Here is a 25550-nt window from a genome sequence, read left to right on the forward strand (position 1 = left end):
ATTTTCCTGTAAAGATTTTGGAAAACTTTAGGGGAATAAACCACAAATTCCCTAGCTACATCTTTTACCAGGCTTTAGTAAAAATTACAAATAAATCTCATTTTCCATCTCACTGCCTGCCCTTCCTGACATTAATACATCTCCAAAGTATAATTTATTTTTACAAATAATAATGTGAATTTACCATTCTGTATCTGGGACTTTGAAACTCACACCATGGATAACACAGAATCATAGAATAGCTTGTGTTAGAAGGGACATTTAAAGGACATCTAACCAAACCCCCCTGGATAAGCAGGGACATCTTCGATGAGATCAGGGTTACATAGAGTCTCATCCAGACTAAATTCAGGCAATTGTGCAGCGTGGCCAGCAGCTCCTCCTAAGTTTCCACAGCCCATTTCCACTGTCCCGTTTACTGGCTCAGGCATCATTTGTGCTTAAAAAGGAGACAATTACTGCAGAACATCTGAAAGCCACATTTTCAGCTGCAGCTCTGTTTTACATTCTATTTACTGCTTCTACTTATTTCTGCACGGTACCATCTGGACTCTCTCTCCTTCCCACTTCCTCATGATTTGCGATTTCCTAAGTTCCTGCACATATTTTTTGCTCTTTATGAACAATCAGCAATTTTTTAGCTTCACAAATACAGCTCAGCATTCCTTCACTTTATTTTTAGCTCAGACTGGCTACTAGGAACTACAGCCTGCTAGTTTTGAGCCTGCTAGGGCAGCTGGCTCCGTAGATCAGCCTGGCAGATGGCTCAATTCTTTTCCAAAAGCTCAGTGAGAATGGACCTGGCACTTCTAATCAGCCAGTTAGCAAGTCCTCGGGTACAGCTGATCCTTGAGTTGCTCTCCATATGTTTCCTGGAAGCTTCACTGTACTCCACCCCAGCTCACACCGACCGAGAGAACACCCTCCATTCATTCCCACTTGGCTCCTCTTGGGTTTGTTTGGTTGTGCGATACTAAGGTGATCACCTAGCCCAACTTCCTGAGTAACTGAGCGCTGACCAAGTTAAAGCATATTGATAAGGTCGTTGTCCAAATGCTTCTCAAACACGGACAGCCTTGGGGTACTGACCACCTCCAGGATCGCCGTTCCTCTCCGCAAAGAAACAGTCCCCGTGTCCCGTGTAAACTTAAGGAGCAGCTTTGAGCCATTCCCACGCGTCCTGTCGCTGAGCGAGAAGAGCTCAGCCCCTCCCTCTCCTCAGGAAGATGTACAGAGCAACGAGGTCGCCGGCCCTCAGCCTCATTTTCTCCAACCCAGACAAGCGCAAAGCCACGGCGCTACTCCTCCGCAGCCGCTTTTTTCGCTGTTAAAGATTTGTTCGGCGTTCTTCGGTTTGGGCCCCGCCTCTGGAGGGAGGGTAGTCGGGCCGGGAGAGAGGGAGAGGGAGGGACGTGGAGCGGGCAGGAGGCGGCCTCAGCATCGTCGGCGCGGCGGCGGCCGGGCGGGCGTGAGGCGCTGGAGCCGCGGTCGCAGGTGGGAGCGGGGAGCGCGGCCGGGGGCTGCGGGGAGAGCTGTCCGTGCCTGCTGGGGCGGCGGGAGGTGCCGGGGTGTCCCTCCGGGTTCAGCTTGCCGAGCCGTGATGGCAGCAGAGCCCTGCCCTGAGCAGGGACATCGCCGGCGTTTGCCATCGCCGCTGCCCCCCTGCCCCTGGCCGGCGCCCGGCGTGGGGGTGCAGCCTCTGCTGCAGAGCCGGAGCACGGAGCTCGCTGTGCCCACTCCGCTCCCTCTCTTCCTCCTTTTACTGTGAAAGACCACAGATCAATAATCTTCCTCTTATGCATGTGGAAGGCTTTTCTGTTGTGTTACTTAAAAAGCAAACAGGCAAACAAACGTTCCCCCGTCCCTGAGTTAGGCGCTTTTTTAAAGCACATTTCCATTGTTGCTGAGCTCTGCTTTTCGGTGTGCTTCTCTAAGCGTGCCAAGTCGGGAGGGAAAATAGTTCAGAATATTAACTGTGGAGTCTGCAAAACAGATGGAGAAGCGCGGATAACGTAGTGGTGACTGTAATTCTGTCTATTGCTTCCAGGTACTTAACTACACCGAAAAATGAAAGCTTTCCCATCATGTCTCTCCATGCAGTAGCGCTCGCCAGCTTCAGCAGAACAGAAGTCTTCAAACACCCCTGCTCTGAGAAGGTGAGGCAAGGGAGACCTCGGAATGGTGGCTCAGTGTGCTCTTAGCTCAGGGGGGTTTTGGATCAAAAACCAGCTTTTAGTTTCAGTGGATGTAGTAAGTTATTTTTAAATGCTGGTAGAGTCAACTTGGGAACCACAGTCCCAATACTGAGGTGGGGGAGGAAAAGACAGACTTCTTTTATAGTAGGAAGATGTCAAATTGTATCTCTTTTTTTTGTTTTGTTTTTTTTTTTTTTTGTTTTGTTTTGTTTTGTTTTGGCAGTGTGTTGTGCTTTTCATGTGCTTCTGTTGTTGTATTTCCTTATCACTGCTCTTTAATCGCTTTTTTTTTTTTTTTTTTTTTTTTTTTTTTTTTTTGCTGTTATTGGAGGGGACAGTTATGTGGCTTTTTTTTCCCCTGTGATTTAGTTGAAATCGTAGCATCTGGAGAGTAAATGGAAATTGTACCTGAATTCTCACACCGTTCGGATAAGAGCTGAGAGATGGGAGCATTGTTTAAAAACAAAGATAAAAGTCTTAAAACTCAGCACCCTTAACAGCTATGCTTACTGATAAAGCACTTGTATTTATCTTGCTGGGCAGTTGGGATGTTTGCATCGTAAGAGGTAGAATCTGTTAATTGCTGAGAGTTTGTTAATTGTATTAAAAACAGTTTTGACCATATGATGTTTATGTGTATAAAGCCTGCCTACATGCCAGTTTCTCTAAAGAAGTACGGGGCGGGGGGGAAATAGAAAACACTAGCAGATACTGAAAAGAGTATTTTTCTAAGCACTGGCATAATCAAATGCTAAATATTTTCAATTGAACATACTATTTTTGGTTTGAAACATTATTCTTCAGTTAAAAGGGAAATTCTCTGTGGGTTTTAATTTCTTCTGCTTTCCGTGAGTCTGAAGGAAGGGTATCTGGACAAAGCTGTACTCTGAGTCACCTCACTGCTCCACGTAGGAAGTGTAGATGTCAACAGCCTGGGGTGGCTGAGGACAGCACACCTTAACTCCCTTCTCTTTTTATGGGAACACAGAGTTCAGGGGAGGGTGAGAGGAGTCCTGGTCGTGCTTCAGTGTGCAGACATTCTCACTGATCTGGGGGAAGGCACAACACCTTGGTTAAGTGCGTTTTAATGATGTGCATGTGGGAGCAAGGCATCCCTTTCATTTCCCTGGTTTCTGTGATGTGCTCTGCAGGTCCATCACATACTTGAGGCAGCAGGGAGGTGGGGGACAAATTTCAGATCTTCACAAGGAATTTATGAGCTTAGGGAGGATACCTGTTGCTTTTCTGTCCTGAGTGTATCAGAGTCTCTTGTTGAAATTGGCACTGAATTGTTTCCCTGGTTCAGCTTACGGTGGTTTGACAGTATGGTAAATCCAGCTTTGAGGGTAGAAATACTGAATTGGAAGCATTGTGACTGCAAAAAGTGAAGTGCTGATCTGGTATAAACCTGCTTAGGCAGTTCAGATGCATTGAAAATTTTGGTCAGCTTATACTGGTAGGCTCCTATGCCAGGTCGAGTACTATCTATCTGTGTCACGTCTTGCATTACGCTGGGTCAGTCACATTGCTGACATGAACCACATGTACTGTGTTCTATCAATTTAGGTGACATGACCACACTTGCTCCCAGTTGTTAGAGCTGGGAGATAAAGCAGCACATGGGCCAGATATTTGTAGAGTTGGATCCTCAAAGATTTAGCTTATAATTTGTATACATCTAAAACGGCCAATACTTCCAGATACAGATTGCTGGTTCCTTGAATTCTTTTCCACTCCATTGTCGTTGTTTTGGTAGATACACAGGCATCCTATTCAGCATTTTGTTTCATTTGTGCCTTATGCACATGCTTAATCCTCCTGCTGTGGAGAGTTTCTTTTGGTCACCTGCCTTCTGGAGTGAAATGAGAGATGCAGAGCTGAGATGTGAGTGCTCTTCAGACAGTGTGTGCTTCTAGGGAGATTTCCAGGCAGCCAGAAATGTAGGCAGTGGTTAGGTGACTGTCAGCAGGCTTCAGAAAAGTGTTCTTCCTGCTGGGATGACTGTGACACTGAGGGTATCATTAGCAGAGTGCTGTTATCTTATAACCAAATTGTCTGCCTCTCTGTTCTCGTTATAGTTAAACCACGAAAGCCTAAAGGTGGCGTTCACTGACTCGGCATGTTCTTCAAATCCCTCTGTGAGGATTAGCTGCCTGGCTCCAACACCTCAAATCTCTGTTCTCTCAGGTAATGCCAGTTTGTCCCAAATTGCCTCCCTCAGGAGTTTTGCTGGTGCTTGTAGTGCTAGCAAAAGCTATTGGTGTTTGTGTATACTAAACAAGTTTAGTTTGTTTGAAGAGGTTCCTTGCTTATTGGCTTTGAGGGTGGTACAACATCAAAATACATTATGCAATTTGCAAGTATGGGTGGTTTTTGCCTTTTAATGGTAGTTTGGCTGTTTTAGTTAATGCTGACATTTGCACGTGAAGGTGGATCAGGTTGCCCAGAAAAGCTGTGGATGCCCTCTCGCTTTAAGTGTTCAAGGTGAGGTTGGATGGGACCCCGAGCAATTTGGCCTACTGGAAGGTGTCCCCACCTACAGCAGGGGGTTGATCTTTGAGGCCTCTTTCAGCTCATAAAATTTTACAATTTTTTTGTTGTAACACTACATGTTTTGCACAGAGAAGATGATGTTTGCAGCCCAAATTTAGGTATTCCTGTGCAATTGAAATGTCAGTAGTTTCTAAAGTGCCTTTCTTTCCCTGAAAAGTTTGAAATGTATTTGTTTGAAAGTCAGCTAGTTTTAATTTTCCCATTTCTGTCCTTATATTGCCATGGCTGGCTACATTGGCAAGATGTTTGTTTGCAAGTGCAGCCAGTAAAATGTGCAGTTTTGTTCTATTTCTGCAAGAGCTTTGTCCTAGTAAGTGGCAGGTGACTGATCCCTATTACTGACATACTCTAGCTGATTTTGATCTGGCTTTACTAGGTTAGTTTTGCTAGCAGCTCTTGCAGTTTTGGTTATATATGATGATTTTTTTTTTCCAGTTTTTTCTTGATGAGCACTGGTCTTTATATGGACTTGCTGTTCCAAAATACATTGGATTTTTTTGTTTTGGTTTTGATCCCTTCTTTAGTAAACTTATCATGTTGTTTGCGTGCATGTAGGCTTCCAGGTGAGAGACTTATGGAGAAGTTTACTGTTTTCCAATGAGATATGTCCAAGGAGAGCAATCTCTGGGCAAAGTCTGGAGTCTGCAAGACTTTTTCCTTTTCTCACCAGCAGTGTTTAACAATCCTTATGGTCCTAACTAGGAGTTCTTTGTGCTAGAAATGATTCTTCTTGATTGTATCTATTCTTAGAATTTTACAACTGACTTATCTTCCCCAAAGGAGATTGTTATTAACTTCATTGTGTTGCTGTAGTCAATGGTTTCTTCTTGAACATAGACTTTGTGTCTAATCTCTCAATTACTTGGATTATGGCAGTTCCTCTGAGGCTTTTTTTTTGTTTATTTTTGGGTTTTTTGTTTGTTTTGTTCAAGGTACAGGACTTCAGTTTATTCTTCAAAAGCTACTGGTTGTGGTGCACGCTTCTGGGTCCTGCTAATGTTGCTGTGTCTGCCATAATAGCATTTTTTCCATTTTCTGTTGAACTGAGATATGCAGTAGATCATATAGGACCTTGGCAGTGCTTTTCATTCTTTCAGAGGCATTCTAATGATATTGGTGTGACAGGGCTAAGTTTGTTATGGTTTTGGCGAAGTGTTGCCACGCCATGAGTAATGGGACTGAAGTTTACTTTAGCCATTTCCAGTCTGCCTGAACTGAAACACACAAGCACACTGACCTTGTATTACTGAGTGTAGTTTTTGTTACTCTTTCTGCTCTATTGATCTTCCATGTGACTTTCTATAATGTAATCTTCCCTTCTATTGGCAATAGGATTAGTACCTGTACTAGTAATAGTTTTGTTATCCTGTTTTGTAGAACAGTGATGTTTTTGAGCACAGTGACAATCAGTCACCAATAAAGTCGTAGCTGATTGTGTTTGGATAGCAGCAGAGTACTTTACTGTTGGTTTATTACCTAGCCTTTATCAATGAGAGAATTGCTTCCTGAGTGCAGAAAGCAAAAGGTTTTTGCAGGAAGAGGCAGCAGCGAGTGGTGAGTGAATTCAGCTGTCCTGTCTTCTCACCTGTGTAAAAAATACTATGCATTTTATTCATATTGTGTATTAATCTTTTCTTAGTATTGTTTCCTAACCTCTTGTTTTATTCTAATTTCTGAACAGATGAATCTTCAAGGCCAGCCGTGATCGGACATGCTGGAAGTTTTGGATCATACCCAGGCAGTGCTGAAGCTATCAAAGACATTCTCATGTCTGTTTTAAATGCATCTGGTTTGAAGCCCTCTTTGGTGTTGAAGCAGAGCACAATGCAGGGAGCTGAGCATCCTGACAGTGATGTGGAGCAGTGGGAAGAAAGCAGCACCGGGGACAGCCATGATGACAGCGACAGCGATTCTGCACATCACAGCACTGCCTGTACACAAACAGACATCCGGTTTACCAGGCCCCGGGCGTGTTGGAACAACTCAGACTGTGATTCCCCCAAACCTTTACTGGATACTTTCCCTTGTCCCCATTATGCTGATGGAGATCCTGCTGCTTCCTCCTTGAATGGTTTCACTCTTTCAAGCGTGTCCCCTCTGAAGCGTGACTGCTTTACCCAGGTGACATTAACAGGAGGCACCGTCACATCCGCTGTTGTGCATTCTGGAAAAGAATCTTGTGTCTCCCCTGAAAGAGACTTGGCTTTCACAAGGTTGCTCTCAGATTCAGCTGTTGGTAAAGCAGATCTAGTGAAATACCCTCGTGCCGTGGAGCCTGTGCCTCTCAGCAGCCATGAGAGCGATTCTCCCAGTGGCCTTTCCCAGTCCGAACCAGTCAATCCAACAGGTAACTTTACGGCTGCATTTTTGGTGTAAGATCTTTGCCAAGAGGTGTAATTGAAGTGGGCCTTATTTATGGGGATTGCAAATAAGACAGATGCTGTCACTCAAAATAGAAGACAGAGGAGAAAGAGCTTAAAAACCAAGGAGAACCTGAGGGGTGGTTGGTAAAATGAGAGATGCTTACGCTTTTGCAGTAGGCGTCTCTCAGGATGCAGAAATGCTTTTGTAATATGCAGCTTAGGTAAAACGTAGAAGTTGCTGAGCTGTGAGAAATGTAGAACATCCACTGGATGAGCTTTCTACCAACTTTGTCTTGTCTTCACTGTTACCCTTTTCCCAACAGCAGATAGCATGGATTGGGTAGTGATTCATTGGTGTGTGTGGTATTGTGTTGTGTTTGGCAGCAGCTGGAGGAGAGGAAGTCCTTGGATTCTGGGGTTTTGGAGGTAGGGCATTGTCATCCAGTTTACTATGACTAAATTGACTTGTTCTGGAGTGGGACTGTTCTTCCTATTCTCCTTTGCAAGTGCCCTGAGGTTTTGGAGACACAAACCCCCATCTGATGTAAAACAGGTTCTTTATACCTTTCACCAGTTTCCAGCTTTATGGAAAATCCCTTGTGTTGTCTGTGAAGAGGACTGGCTGAGGGCTGCTAGCAGAGGGTGCCCTTTGAGCAGGGTGCCTTCTGTCCCTGCAGTGTCAGGGGGTTCTCGGCAGTGTAGGTGAGGAGCTGTTCAGTGGGAAAGTTCAGCACGTGTCCCTGAGATGGCTGGGGGAGCAGCTGGCCTGGCCTTGGGCTGTGGGGCCTCCATGAGGTGTGCCAGCCTTCCTGGGCTGCAGGCTGGGGTCCCTGCCCTTTGGCTGAGGCAGCAGAACACTCCCCTCCTGTTTAACACCTAATATTGACAGGAGCAGCCTTTGGTACAGTGAGATGAAGCATTTTGGGTTTGTTTATAAAGGATGTTAGTGGTATTTAAGGACTCAGCTTAGGGCCACAAAGATGTTCAGGTGGACAGAGCGCCTCTCCTATGAAAACAGAGCTTGGGTTGTTCAGCTTGGAGAAGGCTCCAGGGAGACCTTGTAGCAGCTCTCCAGTACTTAGAGGGAGTCTTAAAAAAATCAGGAAAAGTGACCAGATATTTGGAAGAAATCTTTTACTATGAGGGTGCTTAGGCACTGGCACAGGTTGCTCAGGGAAGTTGTGGATGCCCCATCCCTTTCAGTGTTCAAGGCCAGGTTGGATGGGGTCCTGACCAACCTGGTCTAGTGAGTGATCTTTGAGCAACTTGGTGTAGTAGATGTCCCTGCCCATGGCAAGGGGTTTGGAACAAGGTGATGTTCAACTGGTGTTCCAATCCAAACCCCTCTATGATTCCATGATAGATTATGAGCCTCATAAAAATATTGCAGCTCAGGTCAGATTTTTCTGCTGGAATAAAGGCAAAGAGCAGGGAGTGTTCATCCTGCCTTTGTATTATAAAAGAATAATACAGTGTCTAGGTTTTGTTGGTTTGTTTCGATTTGGGTTTTTTCTTCTCCCTTTGGTCAGTAGTAGTCCTAACGGTGACACTCCACTGACCTCCACTTCCAGTTTCTGATCCTTTCTAGCTATTCACCCAGAACTCCTCCAAGGTCTAAGCTGGCAGCAGGGTCTCAAACAGGCACATGCCACGGCAGGACTGTGTGCTCTTAGTAACACCTCTGTCATCTGGGACAGGCTGCTGTCATCAGCTAGTATGTGACGATTGTGGCTGTTTCCTTCTGCTGGGTGTTGCGTTGGCTCCATGCCTTCGAGAAGTGCCCAGCAGGGAGAAGGAAACCGCACCCGGCAGTTGGGGCTGGCTGAGGCCAGTGACACGTGTTTGGAGAGCTGGCTCTGGAAAACACAGCTCAGGCTCTCAGGGTCAGCGAGGCACGTGTAGGAGAACAAATACATCGTGTGTGACTCGGCCTTCTGGCACGAGCGGATGTGTCACAAGCTTGTGTTGAGGTACTAGTGCTGCTGGCTCTCCAAAACAAAGGGAGCAAGGAATGTGGCAGACAGGTGATTGAAGAGCATCCTTGATTTTACTGAAAGATATTCCTCATAGGAGGCAGGATCCTGATAGACACTTCGTGATGTGGTATGTTCTGCCTGCCTTACACTCAGGCCTTTTCTGTACAAAGTGAAAACTTCTGCATTTCTTCATTCCTTGTTGCTTTTAGTCATTGACTCGCTACTAGGTAGCTTGGGTAATGAGATCTCATTCTCTCTTGCACTGTCTGGTACTATGAGGATGTGAAAAGTGAATAGCAAAATGAAAAACAAGAAATATAGTGCCTAATTTGAGTGCAGGAATTACAAAATAGGATTTCCTGACTTGCTGTCTTAGAGATGATGGTTTCTCACAGGAGAATTGCTGAGGGATGCACAAGATACAAGAAAACTATGTAATGTCACTTAAATTAGGAAAATTTCTTCTTCAGTGGAATATAATTTTTGTTTAGTGGGATTTTCTGCTGGTCCCCTGAAATTCCTACTAGGCTGTGTTCATATGTTTGAGGCTACCAGAGAATGGCCCTTATTCAACCTTTTGAAAAGGCTCTGTCACTGTTAGTGAAGAGTTTGTGACTGAGTTTAGTGTTTTCTGGGGGCTTTATTGTGGCCGGCGTGTCACTGAGTTCATAAGCTTGTTCTTGCTTTTAACCTCTATGTACATCAAAGTCACTTCCTTCTCTGGCTCTTAGGGCTCTTTCCCCAGCCCCAGCAGCCTCAGGCAACAGTGCTCAGGAGCAGAAGGGCAACCAGATAACTTTTCTGCATCAGACCCAGAGTTGCATCCCCTTGCTTGAAGTGCTGGGCTCCTTCCCTGTGCTTTTTTTACACTTTTTTTACTTAATGGTGCAAGTGGGATGCAAGAGGTAAGCAAAGGAGAGAGCTCCCATTAGATTTCAAAATTATATTTAAGATGAATTGGGTCCTATGTTTTAAAGAGAAAGGAATAATTTTCCCATTTCCTTATTTCTGCTTATTATTTTTAGTTTAGAGAGTAGTATTTGTTATCTTAACTGACGAGAATGTAGTCTATTATCAAGCTATAGAGCTTACCTAGTAAGATGAATCATCAGGTAGGTATGAAAATAACTTAATTAGGCCATTAAATGTGTTTTGAAAAGTCACATTGTCAGCCTTTCTGTTTTTCCTTCATGGTGTACACAATGGAGGTATTAATAATTCTGTACAAAAACTCTCCATCTGTGTCGCTCTGCTCGAGTGCAGTGTTGACTTTACTGCCTGATGTCATCGATGCTCAGGGCAGCATAATGTGGTTTCTCTAGGTAGAGCAACATAAATAATCCAAACCAGGCCTGAGAGTCAGTGTCCCTCAGTTGGAGAAAAGTTTTACATAAATTATGATCATATTTTGTGGGAGCTTTTTAGCCTGTGGCTTTTAAACCAATTTAGGAGGGGCGTTTTTTAAAAAATAAAAAGCCATTGATTAAGTGTGCTATTTGCAAAGTGTGTAAATGGTGTCTGTGTGGTGGCCCTTTTCTAGCACATACGGTCTGTTTTATCCTGTGAACATCATGAGGGTGAAACAGAAACTCTGTGAGTTCAAGGTCCAGGAAGAGGTAATAAGCCCCAGTAAAAACCTGACGTGTTCTCTGCTGTACAGTGAAAAGTTCTTATTGGGGAAAAAGAGATAAAATTTATTTCACATACTCATCAGAGACTACCAGGAGAAAAAAACCTGCAGTTCTGGGGAGAAATACTGTGGCTAATGCCACAGTTGGACATAGTACCATTCAGTATGGGTTGCATTTGGAAGCAGGAGGGACATTTCCTCGGGGTATGGAAACATAATGGCAAAATGTTTTCCAAACTTAGTGTTTGCAAACACAATGCCAGCAGTGGTATGGGGAATTTTTTAAGGTGCATCTCTCTGCATGCGCAGACAGCAGTGGGATTTGTGTTTCTTCCAGGAGCTGGGAAGGAAGGAGCAGAGTGCAGTGTTAGCTGGCTGTGTCACCTACTGCAGAGCATCACTGCAAATCCAGCCTCAGGTTCTGTTTGTGGTTGTCCCCAGCAGCTCAGGCTGTAGCTTGGAGAGAGCTGGTGTGGGAGTGCAGTGCTGCTGTCACAGCACAGCATTTAAACTGTGTTTCTCTGGTAGTTGATGTTCATGCTTCATGTTGCCAGAATAGGTCAAATGCCAGCGTGTTTCTCACATTTTTCTCTGCCTTAGTAGCTTCTACCATAGCCTCCAGCCCCAGTGGTGTTCAGTTTTGGGGAAAAACCCTTGCTTTGCTTTCTGGAAGTCCCAGCATGCATCGTGGGAGCTGCAGAGAAAGTAACTAATAAAAGTTCTTGTTATACCCTCAGGTTCTACTTCTCCTTTGAATATAAGTGCTGTACCCTTGAATCGTTCACTGCAGGACGTGTGCATGCTTCCAGAGGATGTGGAAAAGGTGAGGACATCAAGTACTATCATCATCATGGTTTTTACGTTTTATTGTGGCAAAACCAAATGATGAGAGGTGTTTCTCAATAAAAGAACTTCCTGATAGATGTACTAATCTTTACAAATACTCTATTTTCCCTCTTCTTGCCCTCTATGGGTGAATCTACAAACATAAAATGCCTATTTCATAATTTGCCTTCTACTCTTGACCCAATTATTAAATATTTTAATTATTTTTAAGTAATGGAAATATATACTGGAACAATGTATGTTTCTGCTTTTCATTCCATCATTTGCCCACACATTCCTTGAAAGCAAACTTTAACATTAGTAACTTTAAAGTTATATTAGAATATGTTACATAGAAGTTCTTGCAGCTGCATGCACGCGTATGTATAAGATTTACCTCATGCTTTTGCTATCAAAAGATGGGGAGAGGATGGGGGTTTTTTTGTGTGTGCTGATGATAAGCATGTTAGATTTTTTTGTGAAAGAATTACAGTATGGATACCAATAACTCTTAAGAGCTGCAGTAATTCAAGCAGTTTCTCATAAGGGCCTCAAACAGTCTTAGGTGTGTTGCCAGATAGGCAGTCCACTCAGGCCTGTAAATAGAGCTAAAGATGAGGAGTTAAAGCTGTCACACATAAGTCTGTGTGCTAAATGTTAATCTTTCCCAACAGTGGAAAAAGAGGGGTTAATGGATTGTAATGAGTAGGATTTAACATAAAAGAGCTTTAAAAATGTGCCTAGAAAAGGGGATTTTTTTGCTGGACTGTGTGCATGTGGTCCCATGTCCTGGGCCCCAGAGGTAATCACCATCTTTGTGCACAGCACTGGTTTTACCAGAGGAGCAAGTTCTGCCTTTGGTTTGAAGCTCTCAACATCCATATGGTACATTTCAAACAACAAAATCCACTCAATCACACACCAAAACTCAATGAACTTGAACTAGCTTTTTGTGTTGCTTTTTATGAAAGGTGTTTCAAAAAGGAGACAATGTTTCTCCATCTTTATTGTGGGACCTAAAACAAAAGTAATTAGTTTTCAGACACCAGGAGACCAGTGAGCTGGTATCTGAATTAGAAACCACAATCTGAGTGTTGAGTGAATAAAGATCTTATCAGCTACTGCTGCTGTGCAGAGATTGGGGGCTGATGTGATTACAAGTTAAAAGATAGCAAAAGCTTAATTATGAGCAAGGCTGCCTTTAAAATAAACCCAAAGAACAAAAACCCACTAAATTTCAAATACTTTCAGCTTGTGAAATAATCTCTTTCAACTTTAGGACTGAAAGTTAAGGTACATGTGGTGTCAGTAGGTCCTGCAGTTGCAGTTGTGTGCCAGGAAGGAAATGGGTCAGATAATCTTAAAGGGACTTTCCACTGATGTTAGTGGGAGAGGACAGAAATGAGAAGGTTGGTGTGTCACAGCTGAGTTGGGTCTGCTTTGCAGGGCGAGGGAGCTATCAGTAGAACAGAGCTGAAAGCTGATAGTCATGCTGAGTACAGGTGTGTTCTGCTTCATGTTTTTCAATGCAGCTCTCTCAGATAAACTCATAATTGCTTTTATCAGCAGGGCATGCTGATAGGCTGTGTTCTGCCACTAACTTGAGACTTCTTCTATCTTCAAAGTAGGAGATAACTCCCAAAAGGAAAAAAGGCTTTTAAATTATTTCTTTGCTAATAGAAGGATAGCAAACTCCTGGGCTCCTGAAGTTCACTGAAAGTTGTCTCTGGGGAAACTGGGCACCAAGCAAGTCATATTAATTAGCGGTAGGAAAAAGATAAGTCTCTCCAAACACCCACAGAGACTTGGGTGCATTCTGATGCTGAGATTAATGTTGTCTACATGTATTTGTCTGTGAGCAGTAAGAAAGCTGTGCTGTCTGTTGTGCTTATTAAGATTTAACTATTCCTAAACACTGATGTCTTTCTTCATAGTTCCCATGCAAGTTGAGGGGATATCATGAATACTGATATTGAGTGGTACAATTTTCTGAGCATAAGCCACTTTTTTAAAGCTTTAATCATCCTGCACTCAAGGATTTCTAGCCTTGGATACTGCCATAGCTTTTTAGATGTAAGTTTGTTTGCACATGGCAGTTGAGAATATCCTGGGTGTCTCTGGGTGCCTGGTGCCTGAGTACAACTACCTCTCCATGATGTATCCACTTTTGAGCTGAGGCTGGTGTGGGACTTGTGCCCAGGCCATCAGCAGTAGCTCAGGTGGGGTGGTGGGATGCTCTGTTAGACTCAGAAAGCAAGGGATACAGCAGTGATTTAGGAAAGCAGCCCCAGGTGTGTGTGTATGTCTCAGTGGTCCCTTTTCCTAGAGGATGGGTGACCAGGGCAGGCAAGATGGCAAGAGACATCACAAGGAAGTGTTGTCTGATTTGGAAATGCTACAGTGAAGCTTTGAAACAGCTGCCTTTTATTTAAGGCAGTGGGAAGCCCAGGGGAACCAGGTTCTCACTTACTCTTATCACAGACTTTCTATGTAGGGTTGAATTGGCCATGTAAGCTATCTCACTGCATATTTCCCACCTCACTGTCCTAACTCCTAACACATGAAAACAGTTTATCAACTCCTGTACTTCCCACCACCTGAAGATCTACACTCCATTCAAAACTTCTCACTTCTGGCCCTCTCCAGCTAGCCTGTGTGCAAAATTGCTCATACACATTGACTTGAAATTAAATCATATTAAATAGGTTACTTGCATACTAAATAATGCAGTGTAACTAGAAGACTGCATCTCTGAAATACATACATATACACCAGTTAGTCATGCAACCAGGTTCATTTTTATCTAATACATGGGTAAGATAAAGTAGATTGGATGTTATAATCAAGGGTGAAACAATTATCTAGGCAGTTGCCTTTTGCATATTGTTCCTGAATTGCCCTTGGGGTGGTGTTTTTGAGTTTAAATAAAAGGGCAGACAGGTTTACATTTTTATTTATAGAGTTGAAAAAGTGTGGGAGGAAAATGATACATTTTACTTCATCTTAACTAAATATCAGCTGTGCTGTGTACTAATGAGTGTTCCAATGTCGTGTCCAGGAGAATGCACACTTCTTTGTTGCAGACATGATTATAGCATCACTAGAAAAAATGAAATGTAATATCCTCAGCCAACAACAAGCAGAGTCCTGGGGTGTGGAGGAAACAAGTGGATCAGATGGCAGCTATCACACTGACTCAGAATTATCTTCTTACCCTGGAGTGAAGAAGTCTGATTCTTCTGTTACCTCTTCAGACAGTGGTTATGAAGGCAAGTTACTTAATTTAGAATGTAACCTTGTTTTAAAGCCTTTGCTGTTTGTTTCTGTGCAAGAAAATACTGAACAAATTGGGGCATTGCTTGGAACCAAATCCTCTGTCACCTTCTTTGAGTCTCTGGAGAGCTGGGTCCATTGAGGATCATTATGCCACAAGTGTTTTCCTGTGGGTCACATATTTCCTTTTGCCACCACATAGGTCGTTCACACCTATGTTTTATGAATTATGATCATATTTTACATTAAAATTAAAATGTAGGGTTAAATGCCACAAGCCAAGCATGACTCTCCATAGAGCATGCCTGTAGCTGGCTGTTTTTCTCTCTGCCTAAATTTTTTTTTTGGTAGTATTTGCCATTTGTGTCTTTCCTTCTGTGTTTGCTTCTGCAGTATGCAGATGAGGAATGCAACCAATGTGCAATTGGTTTGAATGAGACTCCCCAGAGTATTCATTCACATATAGTTTAAGGCAATATAATAAATACTCCAGGCATTATTATGCTTGAGTCAGCACATGCATTTTTAAGTGGATTTTAGTCTCTTGAGTAGTACAGATCTTAGTGATGAATCATGAGTCTGAAGTGACATAAAGTCTAAATTACATAAATTCTGTGGAAGAATGAGTGGTGTTCTTGGACATGAAAAGGGGAGAGACCACTGGCAATATAAAAGGTTTGGGTTTATCTCTGCAAGATTCTGGCTGAGAAACTGAGGGACATACTTGTATGACAGACTCCCAAGAACTGGCCTGCTCTCTGTATGTATAAAAACAATTAAAGTTGCTCTATAAATGCAGTCTATGTGCTAAAGTTTTGGCAAGTGATGAAAAATGTAAACATAATTGCAGCTACTTATAAATGCTGGAAAAGTTTAACTGATCTTATCCTTGTCTTGGGCAGGCTGTGCTTTGCTGCCTCTCAGCTCCCCAGTGCACCTACCATCACATCATGAGGTTACCAGATTTCATTGCCACAGTGACTCAGAGGATGAATATGTAATTATTGGTAAGACTTTAAAATTGTAACTGCAGAAACAGATATATTGCTCAGTTGAATCTATTCCATTGTTTGGGAATTCTCTTGATTTAGTAGATGTTATTGTAGGAGAAATAATATGAGAAAATGGAAACAGTTATGTATGTGTAGGTCCTTATTAGAACACATGCAGAAATATCAGACTGCTGCAGGATTTAATTTCTAGGAAAGAATATCTTTGCTGGTTTGAGAGTATGGTGAGCTGACCCTGGCTGGACACCAAGTGATCACCAAACCACTCTGTCACTTCCTTTCTCCACTGGAAAGGGAGGGAAATCAGAACAAAAGGCTTTGGGGTTGGATAAGGACAGGGAGACATCACTCACCAAAAACTGTCACAGACAAAACAGTCAAGGTAGGGAAATTAATTTATTGCCAATCAAATCAGAGTAGGATAGTGAGAAATTAAATTTTAAAGCACCTTCCACCACACCTCTACTTTCTTCCTGGGCTAAACTTCTCTTATGATTTCTCTACCTCTTGAGGCTTCCCACACATCCTGTCAGGAACCTGCTGCAGCATGGGCTTCTTTCCTCTAGGTTACAGCTTCCTTCAGCATCTTCCAGCCCCAGCCTGGGCTCTTCCACAGGCTGCAGGGGGATCTCTGCTCCCCCATTAACCCCCATGGGCTGCAGGGCACAGCCTCCTCACCATGGCCTCCATGAGGAGCTGCCAGGGAATCGCTGGAGCTCAGAGCTCTGGCTCCTGGAGCACCTTCTGCCCCTCCTTCTCCACTGACCTTGGTGTCTGCAGCGGTGTTGCTCACACATACTCTCACACCTCTCTCCAGCTGCAGCTGTGCAGGGCTTTTTCCCTCCCATTTTGGCTCTGTTATCCCACAGGCACTACCACTATGACTATGGGCTCAGCCTTGGCCTGTGGTGTGTCCACTCTGGAGCTGTCTGGCATTGGCTCTCAGATCTGGGAGAAGCTTCTGGCAGCTTCTCACAGAAGCCACTGCCATAGCCCCTCCTGCTACCAAAATCTTGCCATGCAAACCCAACAGATGGACTAAAATTATGTCTAAGAATTAAACCAAAGGAACATGCATGAAGAAGGTGTGAAACTGGCACAACCTCAGTCAGCTATAGCATAGTTTGAGAGAATTTAGGACATGATGATAATTTCCTAATGAAACTGATTGACTCAGTTTTAGGCAGCCTCTCCCTCTGCTTCAGGACTAGAGTACAATATCTCTGTTCTCTTACATGGGCTTTGCTTCTCTTTAGGACACCCTGAGTTTCATTTGGTTTGCTTCTGATTTTTACACATACAGAAATAGAAACCCTGAAAAGTGGCCTGTGCAACTTTTAACCTTTGTTTTATCTTTTCCTGATAACAAATGGATTTTTATTGTTCTCTTTGGCCTTGGAGATTTATTTTTTCCTCTCATCTTTCCTTGATCTACTAATGAAGGACAAGCTCCCAAAAGAACTACATTCCTCGTAGCAAGAGTTACTTTGAGATGTATAAATGGGGAAACATTTGTCTTGAGAGCAATAAGCATGGTCAAGACTAACACTACCAATGTGAACACCTTGTTGGCACAAGCATATTGTGTCTATGTAGACATAATGAAGTGTGCCCTTTAGTTGCATTAATCTCACCTCTTACTAACATGTTTATAGCATTAACTGGAATGTTTATGACTGGGGTCTCTAAACATCTGTTAGTGTCCAAAATAGCTAATGCGTCCTCTCTTGGCTCTGTGCTGTTGAGTTACTTCTGTCTGGACCTTGACTAGCAGGCATTTATTCTCTCCTTACCGTTTCAGCTTTGAAGGCAGGCTGATGGTGATGATAGGATGCAAAGGTATTAGGGAATATTCTTCATCTTGTCAGGGATATGCAGAGGAGATAAGACTCCTTATGCCTGTTTTGCAACCAGGGCTGAGGTTATTTCCCACATCCAGGAAGGGTGTTGGAAGAATGAATATATTTGAAACTGACACTGTGGTAGCACAGAAAGTATTTTAAAAATAGTGCTAAGTAAGAGATGCTTTGTTTCTTAAATGGTTTGATAAAATTTTCTCCTTTACTGCAGAACTTGAAGACCTTGAAAATCTGTCTGTTGCCCCTGATAAAAGGTGTGTATCTTTACTACAATAGCCCTGTGGCTCTACCTTTTCTGCTGGAGCAGCTTTCTGGTGGTTCTTCTGGCTGGGGCAGGGAAAGTAGTGGGAGTGGTAAATTGGGCCCTCTCAAGGAAGGGGAAGGAATGTTGCTTGACAGCAAATGTCTCTGGTGCTTGGCTTAGCAGTATTTCTCTGGTCCCCTAGTCTTGCTGGAGGGTGGTGTCTGTGCCTCTTCGAGGGCCTGGGTGTATCAAAGAAAAAGAGTAGGAATGAAGGAATGGGAGAAAACTTTTCCTGGGTGCAGAGGAGGCAGTGGAGATACTGATCACATGCTGCCAATTTTCACTGACAGTATTCCTTACCTTTCAGATCATCTTTTGAACCAGGCTGCAATTCTGCTGAAGCAACAGCCCAGGAGTTGTGCAGAGCTTTCAGAAAATACTGGTTGCAGACAGACTCTGCAGTTCAGCTGTCTGGTTGCCTGAGCTCATCTACGCAGAGAGTGAGTCTGATCTGAAAACAACGAGCTCTTTATTCAGTTCCCCAAATAATCATGGTCTCGCTGCAGCTGCTTTGCTGCTAGGGAAAGGAGGAAGCTACATTAAAAAAAAAAAAAAAAAAAAAAGAAAACAAATAAAACAAATACACATGAGTGCTTACAGTTTATTAGCTCACTTTATCTAAATTTTTAGAAAATGTCTTCTCTCTCCAGCAAAATTCAGCACACGTAAAACATGTGGTTGTGAACAATCAGGATGTGCTTTCTTCTGGGACTGATATGAGGGAATTTGAGTGGGGACTACATGCAGGTGAAAACTGAACTTTAAAATACTGGAGTATAAAGGGAGATAAACATCTCCTATAGCATTTAACATGTGTCCAGTTGATGGGCTAGTTATCTTAATGAGCTTGTCTTTCCCAATAGTCTGGGCTGAAAGAAGAGATTCCAAGAGAACTTGAGTCCAGTGTGAATCTGGCTGAAGAAATAAAGATCATATCCAAGTTGAGAGGATCTTCTGGCGGCTGGTCCCCACCAAGATCACAGATTATATTTAATATTCATCCTTCAGTCAAGTAAGTGACTTCATCCTTCCAATTTTGAGGAATCTGGGCATTGTCATTTAGTATAGCATGGGGAAGGCTGATGGAAGGAGCTTGGGTGATTAACAGATCTAGTGCATGTGCAGATGATCTGTGAACAGGTCTAGAGCTGGTGCATGGCACAGCCTTCTGCAGTGTCTGTCACCAGCCTCACTGGAAAACAGATGGCCTCTTTTTCCCTCTCTTGGCACGTCCTGATTAACACAGCATGTACAGTTTTCCATGTGATAATGCACGTACTCTTTGGTGTTACAGTGGCAGTGTACTTGGCTCCTGAGAATTTCATTTTGTGACACTACCTGGAGAATATTCTTGGCCTTTCCCTGCTGTCCTGCTAGTATTTTATGGATAGCTGGTTTTCAGAAAGTGGGGGGAGGCAGCAGGTCATGTGTGAGGAAATGGCTGTCACACCCTGCATCAAATGCTGTGACATGCAGACAGTAAGCAAACTGGCTGTTCCCTGTATTGCTGCAGGTACAGTTGCTTTTTCAGTTGGAAATGTGAATTCCCCCTCTCCAAATCCTATGATACTGATGCCACATTAAGAAATGGAAAATAATTTAGTTCTTTCAACAAGTGTTAGGGAATCTCTCCATGTGAAGGGTTAGGAGGCAGCTCCTGAGGTGGACGTTCTCCCTGGTGCCAGTGTTAGCTCTTTTGCACTTTGGAATAATGTTAATTAAAACTGTCTTTTGGGTGCTGAATGGTCTAACTCTTTGCCTCTGTGTACAGGAGAGATGCAGTGGTGGCTGCTCAAAACTTCACGTGTGTTGGCTGTGGAACCCCGATAGAAAGCAGTAAGTATTACCAAAACTGGCAAGAAACCCCTAATAAGTACAGTACTTGTACTGTTATCAGTACTCTAACCAGATTATAATCCTCACCAACACAGATGTACTACAATTTTAAAATTATCTGAGCTAGAAGGAAAGTCTCATTGTTGGATGTGCCTGCAATAGTAAAGCAGACAGTGGGATCTTTCCGGTGTCTGGAATTTTTCATACAATACAGAATACAATACTTGATAGATATCCTTCTCATAAACCACAAAAATTCATAACAGTCATAAAACAGAAAAGAAAAAAACTATACAAAAAAAATCAAGCTTCCTGGCTGGAAAGTTCTGGTTTTGCATAGTCCAGTTGTTTCTTTTAATAATTCTTTCCCTGTGCCAATTTAGACATTGCCAAAAGTCTCTTTCTGGGGACTGTAGACAAGCTTATGGAATCTGTGATTTTTTTCTTTTGGAGTGTCTTTTAAAACTTTTTGTTTCTTTAGATCTTGATGACAAAAACTTTCTTGTTTTTTTGTTTAATTCCTGATACTTTGTGAGAACTGCTTGAAAGCACAATGATTTACAGAACTGACAAACAGACCTTACCTAAGAAATCTTTGAAGTGGCTCTTAAGTCTCGCTCTGGGTCAGCTCACAGGAACAGCATTTGTGGGGTCCTGTAAAGTATCAACAATCTATGATGGCATATTAAGTTGAGCAAATAGGAGATGCTGTAATAGCTGGGAAAAACCCCACAAGTCTCTTGATGTGAAAAAGCATTGTACCAACATGACTCCAAAATCGGTGGAAGTATTTTTGTTGTGTATTTTACATAGTGTTTCTTTTGTGGTTAAATTCAACAGGGTTTTTCTAAGATGTTGTGTTGATAATTATAATCAGTTGAACAAACATGGAAATGAGGAAAACTTTCTGTTCTTATGCCAAGTACAAGCCTTGTACATGTGTTCACCACAATAATAAAACCCTCCACTGAAAAGAATAAAACAAAAAAAAAATCCCTTTTGCTTCATTCCACTAGATCTGAGTTATTTAGACAGACTAGGCATACAGACAAGAGTTATGTCCCATAAGTTTTTAAAATACTCAGAATTTCATTGCTGTCTGCCTGCAGAATATATCAGGAGACTCCGCTATTGTGACTACCTGGGGAAGTACTTCTGTGACTGCTGCCACAGCTATGCCCAGTCTTCTATTCCTGCACGAATACTTTCAAAGTGGGATTTCAAAAAATACTATGTCTGCAACTTCTCCAAGCACCTACTGGACAGCATATGGCAGCAACCCATTTTCAATGTGTCATCTATTAACAAAACCCTCTACACGAAAAGTAAAGAAATGGACAGGGTCAGGGTAAGTGTGGATTTTTTTAATTAGGAATTTCTTCGTCTGAGACTTTCAAGAAAAAGTCATCAGGGCAGGATGTCCTGTGTGTGTATGGGGTAAGGAGGAGGGTTATTTTTTTCTGACTTATCCCATCACCACTTCTGGGACTTGCCTTCTTTTCCCTCAGGTGAAGGGAGGAAAGAGGCATTTCCAACCTATGCCAGAGGTCGCCTTAACCCTGTTTTCTTTGGGAGGTGTTTCCTTAGTGTTTTCCAGTTTTAGTGCATATAAGGGAGTTGGTCTCCAGCAGTAAATATTTACATTTTTCTGGCTTTTGGCTATTTGAAAAGTTCTGTAATTTTGGAATGACTCCTTAATTTTGTGGGCCATTTGGGGAAACATCCTTTGCCTTCTGTAAGAGCTGTACCTCCTACAGCTTCAGGAAGAGTGTTCTGCTGAAGATTGCAAGTAGGCAGGTGTTCCCTTCTTGGCTGAGGAGTTTGCCTGGCTTACCTGTTCTTACACAGGTGTGGGTCTAGCATGCATCAAGACCTGCAGCCAGTTTTGGCATTAGGACTTGCTTCACTTGTCAGGGAATAAAAATAGCCTTTGCCTGCTTTTGGCTTTCTTGCATTAGAAAATCCATTTGTTTAATGCTATGCTAGGTGTAAAGTCCCTTTTTTTAGGTGTGGCTTGGTGTACTTGAAAGGGTTGCAGACTCAAATGGTGGTGTTCCTCACTTAGGAATATATAAAAGCAATGCTTTTGACTTAAAAACTGCTTTGTTTTTCTCCTCCATCTTTTAGGAGGCGCAAGAACAGCTTTTTCATTTAAAAAAGCTTTTGAAAACATGCAGGTTTGCTGAAAGGTATGGACTGTGATTATGCATGAAAAATAGCTTAATAAAATGTACATTATGTGCTTATAGAGCCTTCTTCTCTAGAGACATTTGGGTGCAGTTTTCAATAAGTTGATATGATTGTTAGAGAACTCTAATAAAAAAACTGCCTTCTATTGCACTGCAAATTTGAGTGAAGTACAAGTTTTATGTGGTAACTGTTTGTTGTAATATAGTTTGGTTTTAAATGTTGAGTCATTTTAGTTAGGTGTGTATTTTTTCCTGTTCTGTTTCTCCTAGGTTCTTGTTCCTTAAAATGTCCAAGATACTTAGCTCTCTGAGAATACTTGTCTTTAAAAATATGTTGGCTTTTTTAAATTAACAAGAGTTTTCCTTGAGCATTTAAAGATTTCTCCCAGAAATCTGTCATAATGCTCAATTCTATTTATTTTATAAAAATATTAAAATGAAAGTAGTAGTAAGCAGTAGTGATAAACACCAATAGCTCTATTTTCAGTGTTCACTTGCTCAGCACAAGCATAGTGTCACCCAGTAGTCACCTGTGCAGGATAAAACCCCTCAAAGTCCTCTTTGCAAAGCAAATAAATAAGCCTGGCTTATTTTATTAGATACTATTTGGGATTTTGCGTACTGTTCCTGAGGCAGGAGAGAGCCCTTTACACACATTATTTAAGGGTTGCTGGGGTAACTGTGTATGGCAACTCCAAAGCCTGAGGAATGCATGTTTGAAGCAGAGAGTTTATTCTAAATCCCAAACCTTCCGATTTTTATTAAAGTGATTTCAAACTGGGAGGGGAGATAGACAGCAGGAACTTGCCTTGTATAATCCCCATGTGACTAGAGAAGTGAAAGATGCTTATTCTGGAAAGACACTTGAAAAACAACTTTTTGTAACTTTATTTTGGTTTTATTTCTCTTTGCAGCGTACTGAAAGAATTTGAACAGGTTCCCAGCCATCTGACAGAGGAGCTGCATCTCTTCTCACTGGATGATCTGGTGAAGATCAAACGAGGGCAGTTACTGCCCCTTCTTAAAGATATTCTGAAGACCTCCAGCTCTCATGTAGATGGCTGTGAGGTAAGGAAAAAACAGGGCTTTTAGTGTCCTTGCAGCTGCTACTGTAAGGAAATGTCCCTGCTGCCATTCCCAAATAATTTTTACTTATATTTAAATTCAACCCTTTTGCTGTTGTTGTAGCTCTGTCAAGCGAAGGGGTTTATCTGTGAATTCTGTCAGAGCGCAGACCCGCTCTTTCCATATCAGACTGCCAAATGTAAAAGGTGCCCAGGTATGTTCCAGACTGAATGTTTTTCTTTCTTCCTTGGGGGAATTTTGGTGCATAAAACCATTTAGACTTACTTGAAACATTGAGAACTAGCTTCACTGAAAACATGCATATTTGAAAACCTGCATGTGCATTTGGAAGCCATGGATAGCATGCATCCTCAAAAATCAGCTTGTGGCAGCTGTTTCATATCCGTGGATTTAGAGAGAAAAACCAGGCATTTGCCTGACCATGGGGGAGGCTGTTTTTTGGGTCTAGGCATGAGAGAGCTGTTTTATCAGATCTTGCCAGCATTCAGTGTAAATTATTACAGTGGTGGTGGTTGTCCCAGCCTTGCACTGCTTCTGTTTACTTTTGTGCTGATATGTACATGATAGAACACGATTCAAGGAACACAGCTGTTTATTCATTTTTTTTTTATTCTAATTTTTTTCCTCTAAATACTACTCTGTATGTATAAACAGAGTGCAAAACATGCTTTCACAAAGCATGCTTCAAGTCTGGAGGCTGCCCCAAATGTCTGCGGATCTCAGCTCGGAGGACTCTTTCAGAAACTCCATGACTGGTGCCCCAGTGAAACTGGGTTCCCCTGACTGCTGGCTTTAGAAGATGCTCAGAGCCAAATCTTCAGGTGCATGATAAAGTGTTAAATAATGTTGTTTTAGACATTACTGTTTTTAATGCATGTCTCCTTTATGGGGGTAAAATAAAAAAAAAAAAACAGAAAAACAAAAAACAAATGTCAACTTTCATTATTGTCATTGAAAACTCACCCTGAAGGAGTTTCATCTTAATGATGACAGACTGGATGTTAATTTTTTGGGCTGCCTTTTGTTGCTACATTTTGTCCTTGGATGTAAGATTTTTAATACTGTATTTTTTCATGTAAAAATGATTCATCTCTGTAATTCTGCAGATAATGTATAGATAGTAAGTAGGCGTTGGAAGTCTTTGCCTGTGTTTGATTTTGGAAATGGGGAAAAAGTGGTGAAGTACAAAATCGTTCTGAAAAGCTCTACAATAAATAGAAAACACTTGTCTGCAAGTTTTAGGCAGATGCTAATCTAAAATTGTTATGGCAAATGCTTATTGTGAACCAGTGAATTTTAAGTTTCTTTTAAACACATCAGTTCAACAGCTTGTGGTGAGTTAACTTGGCCTGCTGCTAGGTGCTCTTCACACTTCACCCAGCTGCTCTCTCACCTCATTCCTCAAGAGGACAGAGGGAGAAAAGAAGATGGAAGAGCTCACAGGCTGAGATACAGACAGGGAGATCACTTGCTAGCTACTGTCATGGGTAAATAAAAACACAAACCTGAATTGGAAAAAATTAAATGCATTGTAAATTAGAAATTGAGTAGGGTGGTGAAAAGCAAAGACTAAACCAATAATTTTCCCTTGCCTCGCCCACCCATATTCCAGGCTGAACTTTGCATATTCATTCCTAATTTTTCTACCTTATAGCCTGCCCCAAGTGGTGCAAGGCAGATGGGGAATTGGGGTTGCTGTCAGTCCATAACTGCTCCTTTCTTCTACTCCTGCCTCCTCATGCTTTTCCTTTTCTCCAGTGTGGATCCTTCCCATGGGCTGCAATCTTTCAGGATAAACCGGCTCCTCTACAGGCTCTCCTGGAAGATGTAGTTCCTTCAGGAAATATTCATGTGCTCCAGTGAGGTTCTTTCCATGGACTGCAGGGGAATCTCTGCTCTGGTGCCTAAAGTGCCTCTTCCTTCTCTTTTTTTCACCGACCCTGGTGTTTTTGCTGCTGTTTCTCATGCTCTTTCTTTCTACTTTCTCATGCTCTTTCTGTTGCTAAAAATACAGTGTTTAGCAGTATCACCATCGTGGCTGAGGCGCTCAGCCCTGTTCTGTGGTGTGTCCATTGGGGCTGGCTGGAAGCAGCTCTATCTGGCGTGGGGCAGTCCTGCCCTCTGCACACACAGGCCACCATGCAGTCACCCAGCGCCAACATCTTGCCACCTCCACCAGCTGTTCCACTCTGAAAGCTTCTTTCCAGAGCACTTAGAAATGTGAGGAGAGACAGTGAGTGGTGAGAAGAGATGCTCCTGTTTAAATCCACCCTCACACTTGCAGACGGAGTCCTTGCCTGAAGGTGAAGTGCTGGAAATTGAAAGCAGCTTTATTTCCCTGGCTGGTTAGTTACTTCTAATGAGGCTCTTGCCTTCAGAAAGGTAGAACAGCTGCTCAAACCTGTAAAACCATTTTTCTGTTAGTGCTGTGAAGTACCAATGAACAGAGAA

At 42.6% G+C, this 25550-nt stretch overlaps 1 protein-coding gene across 2 annotated transcripts; it reads left to right on the forward strand.

Annotated features, from left to right (window-relative positions):
* The first annotated feature begins 1288 nt into the window (after nt 1-1288).
* RUBCNL (rubicon like autophagy enhancer) lies at nt 1289-24346 on the forward strand. Of its 2 annotated transcripts, none has more exons than XM_059465896.1 (16): nt 1289-1352; nt 2048-2156; nt 4274-4382; nt 6430-7095; nt 11455-11540; nt 14601-14811; nt 15718-15822; nt 17896-17938; nt 18296-18428; nt 18852-19000; nt 19760-19824; nt 20934-21172; nt 21952-22013; nt 22928-23081; nt 23202-23292; nt 23754-24346. In XM_059465896.1, the coding sequence occupies exons 2-16, from the start codon at nt 2085-2087 to the stop codon at nt 23849-23851; spliced, it is 2283 nt and encodes a 760-aa protein (XP_059321879.1). In that variant the 5' UTR covers nt 1289-1352; nt 2048-2084; the 3' UTR covers nt 23852-24346. The 2 variants fall into 2 exon arrangements, with proteins under 2 accessions (XP_059321879.1, XP_059321880.1); XM_059465897.1 differs by lacking the exon at nt 1289-1352 and adding an exon at nt 1434-1494.
* Nucleotides 24347-25550: the final 1204 nt, after the last annotated feature.

The sequence above is a fragment of the Ammospiza nelsoni genome, chromosome 2 (assembly GCF_027579445.1).
Source record: "Ammospiza nelsoni isolate bAmmNel1 chromosome 2, bAmmNel1.pri, whole genome shotgun sequence".
In the NCBI taxonomy this organism is placed as follows: domain Eukaryota; kingdom Metazoa; phylum Chordata; class Aves; order Passeriformes; family Passerellidae; genus Ammospiza; species Ammospiza nelsoni.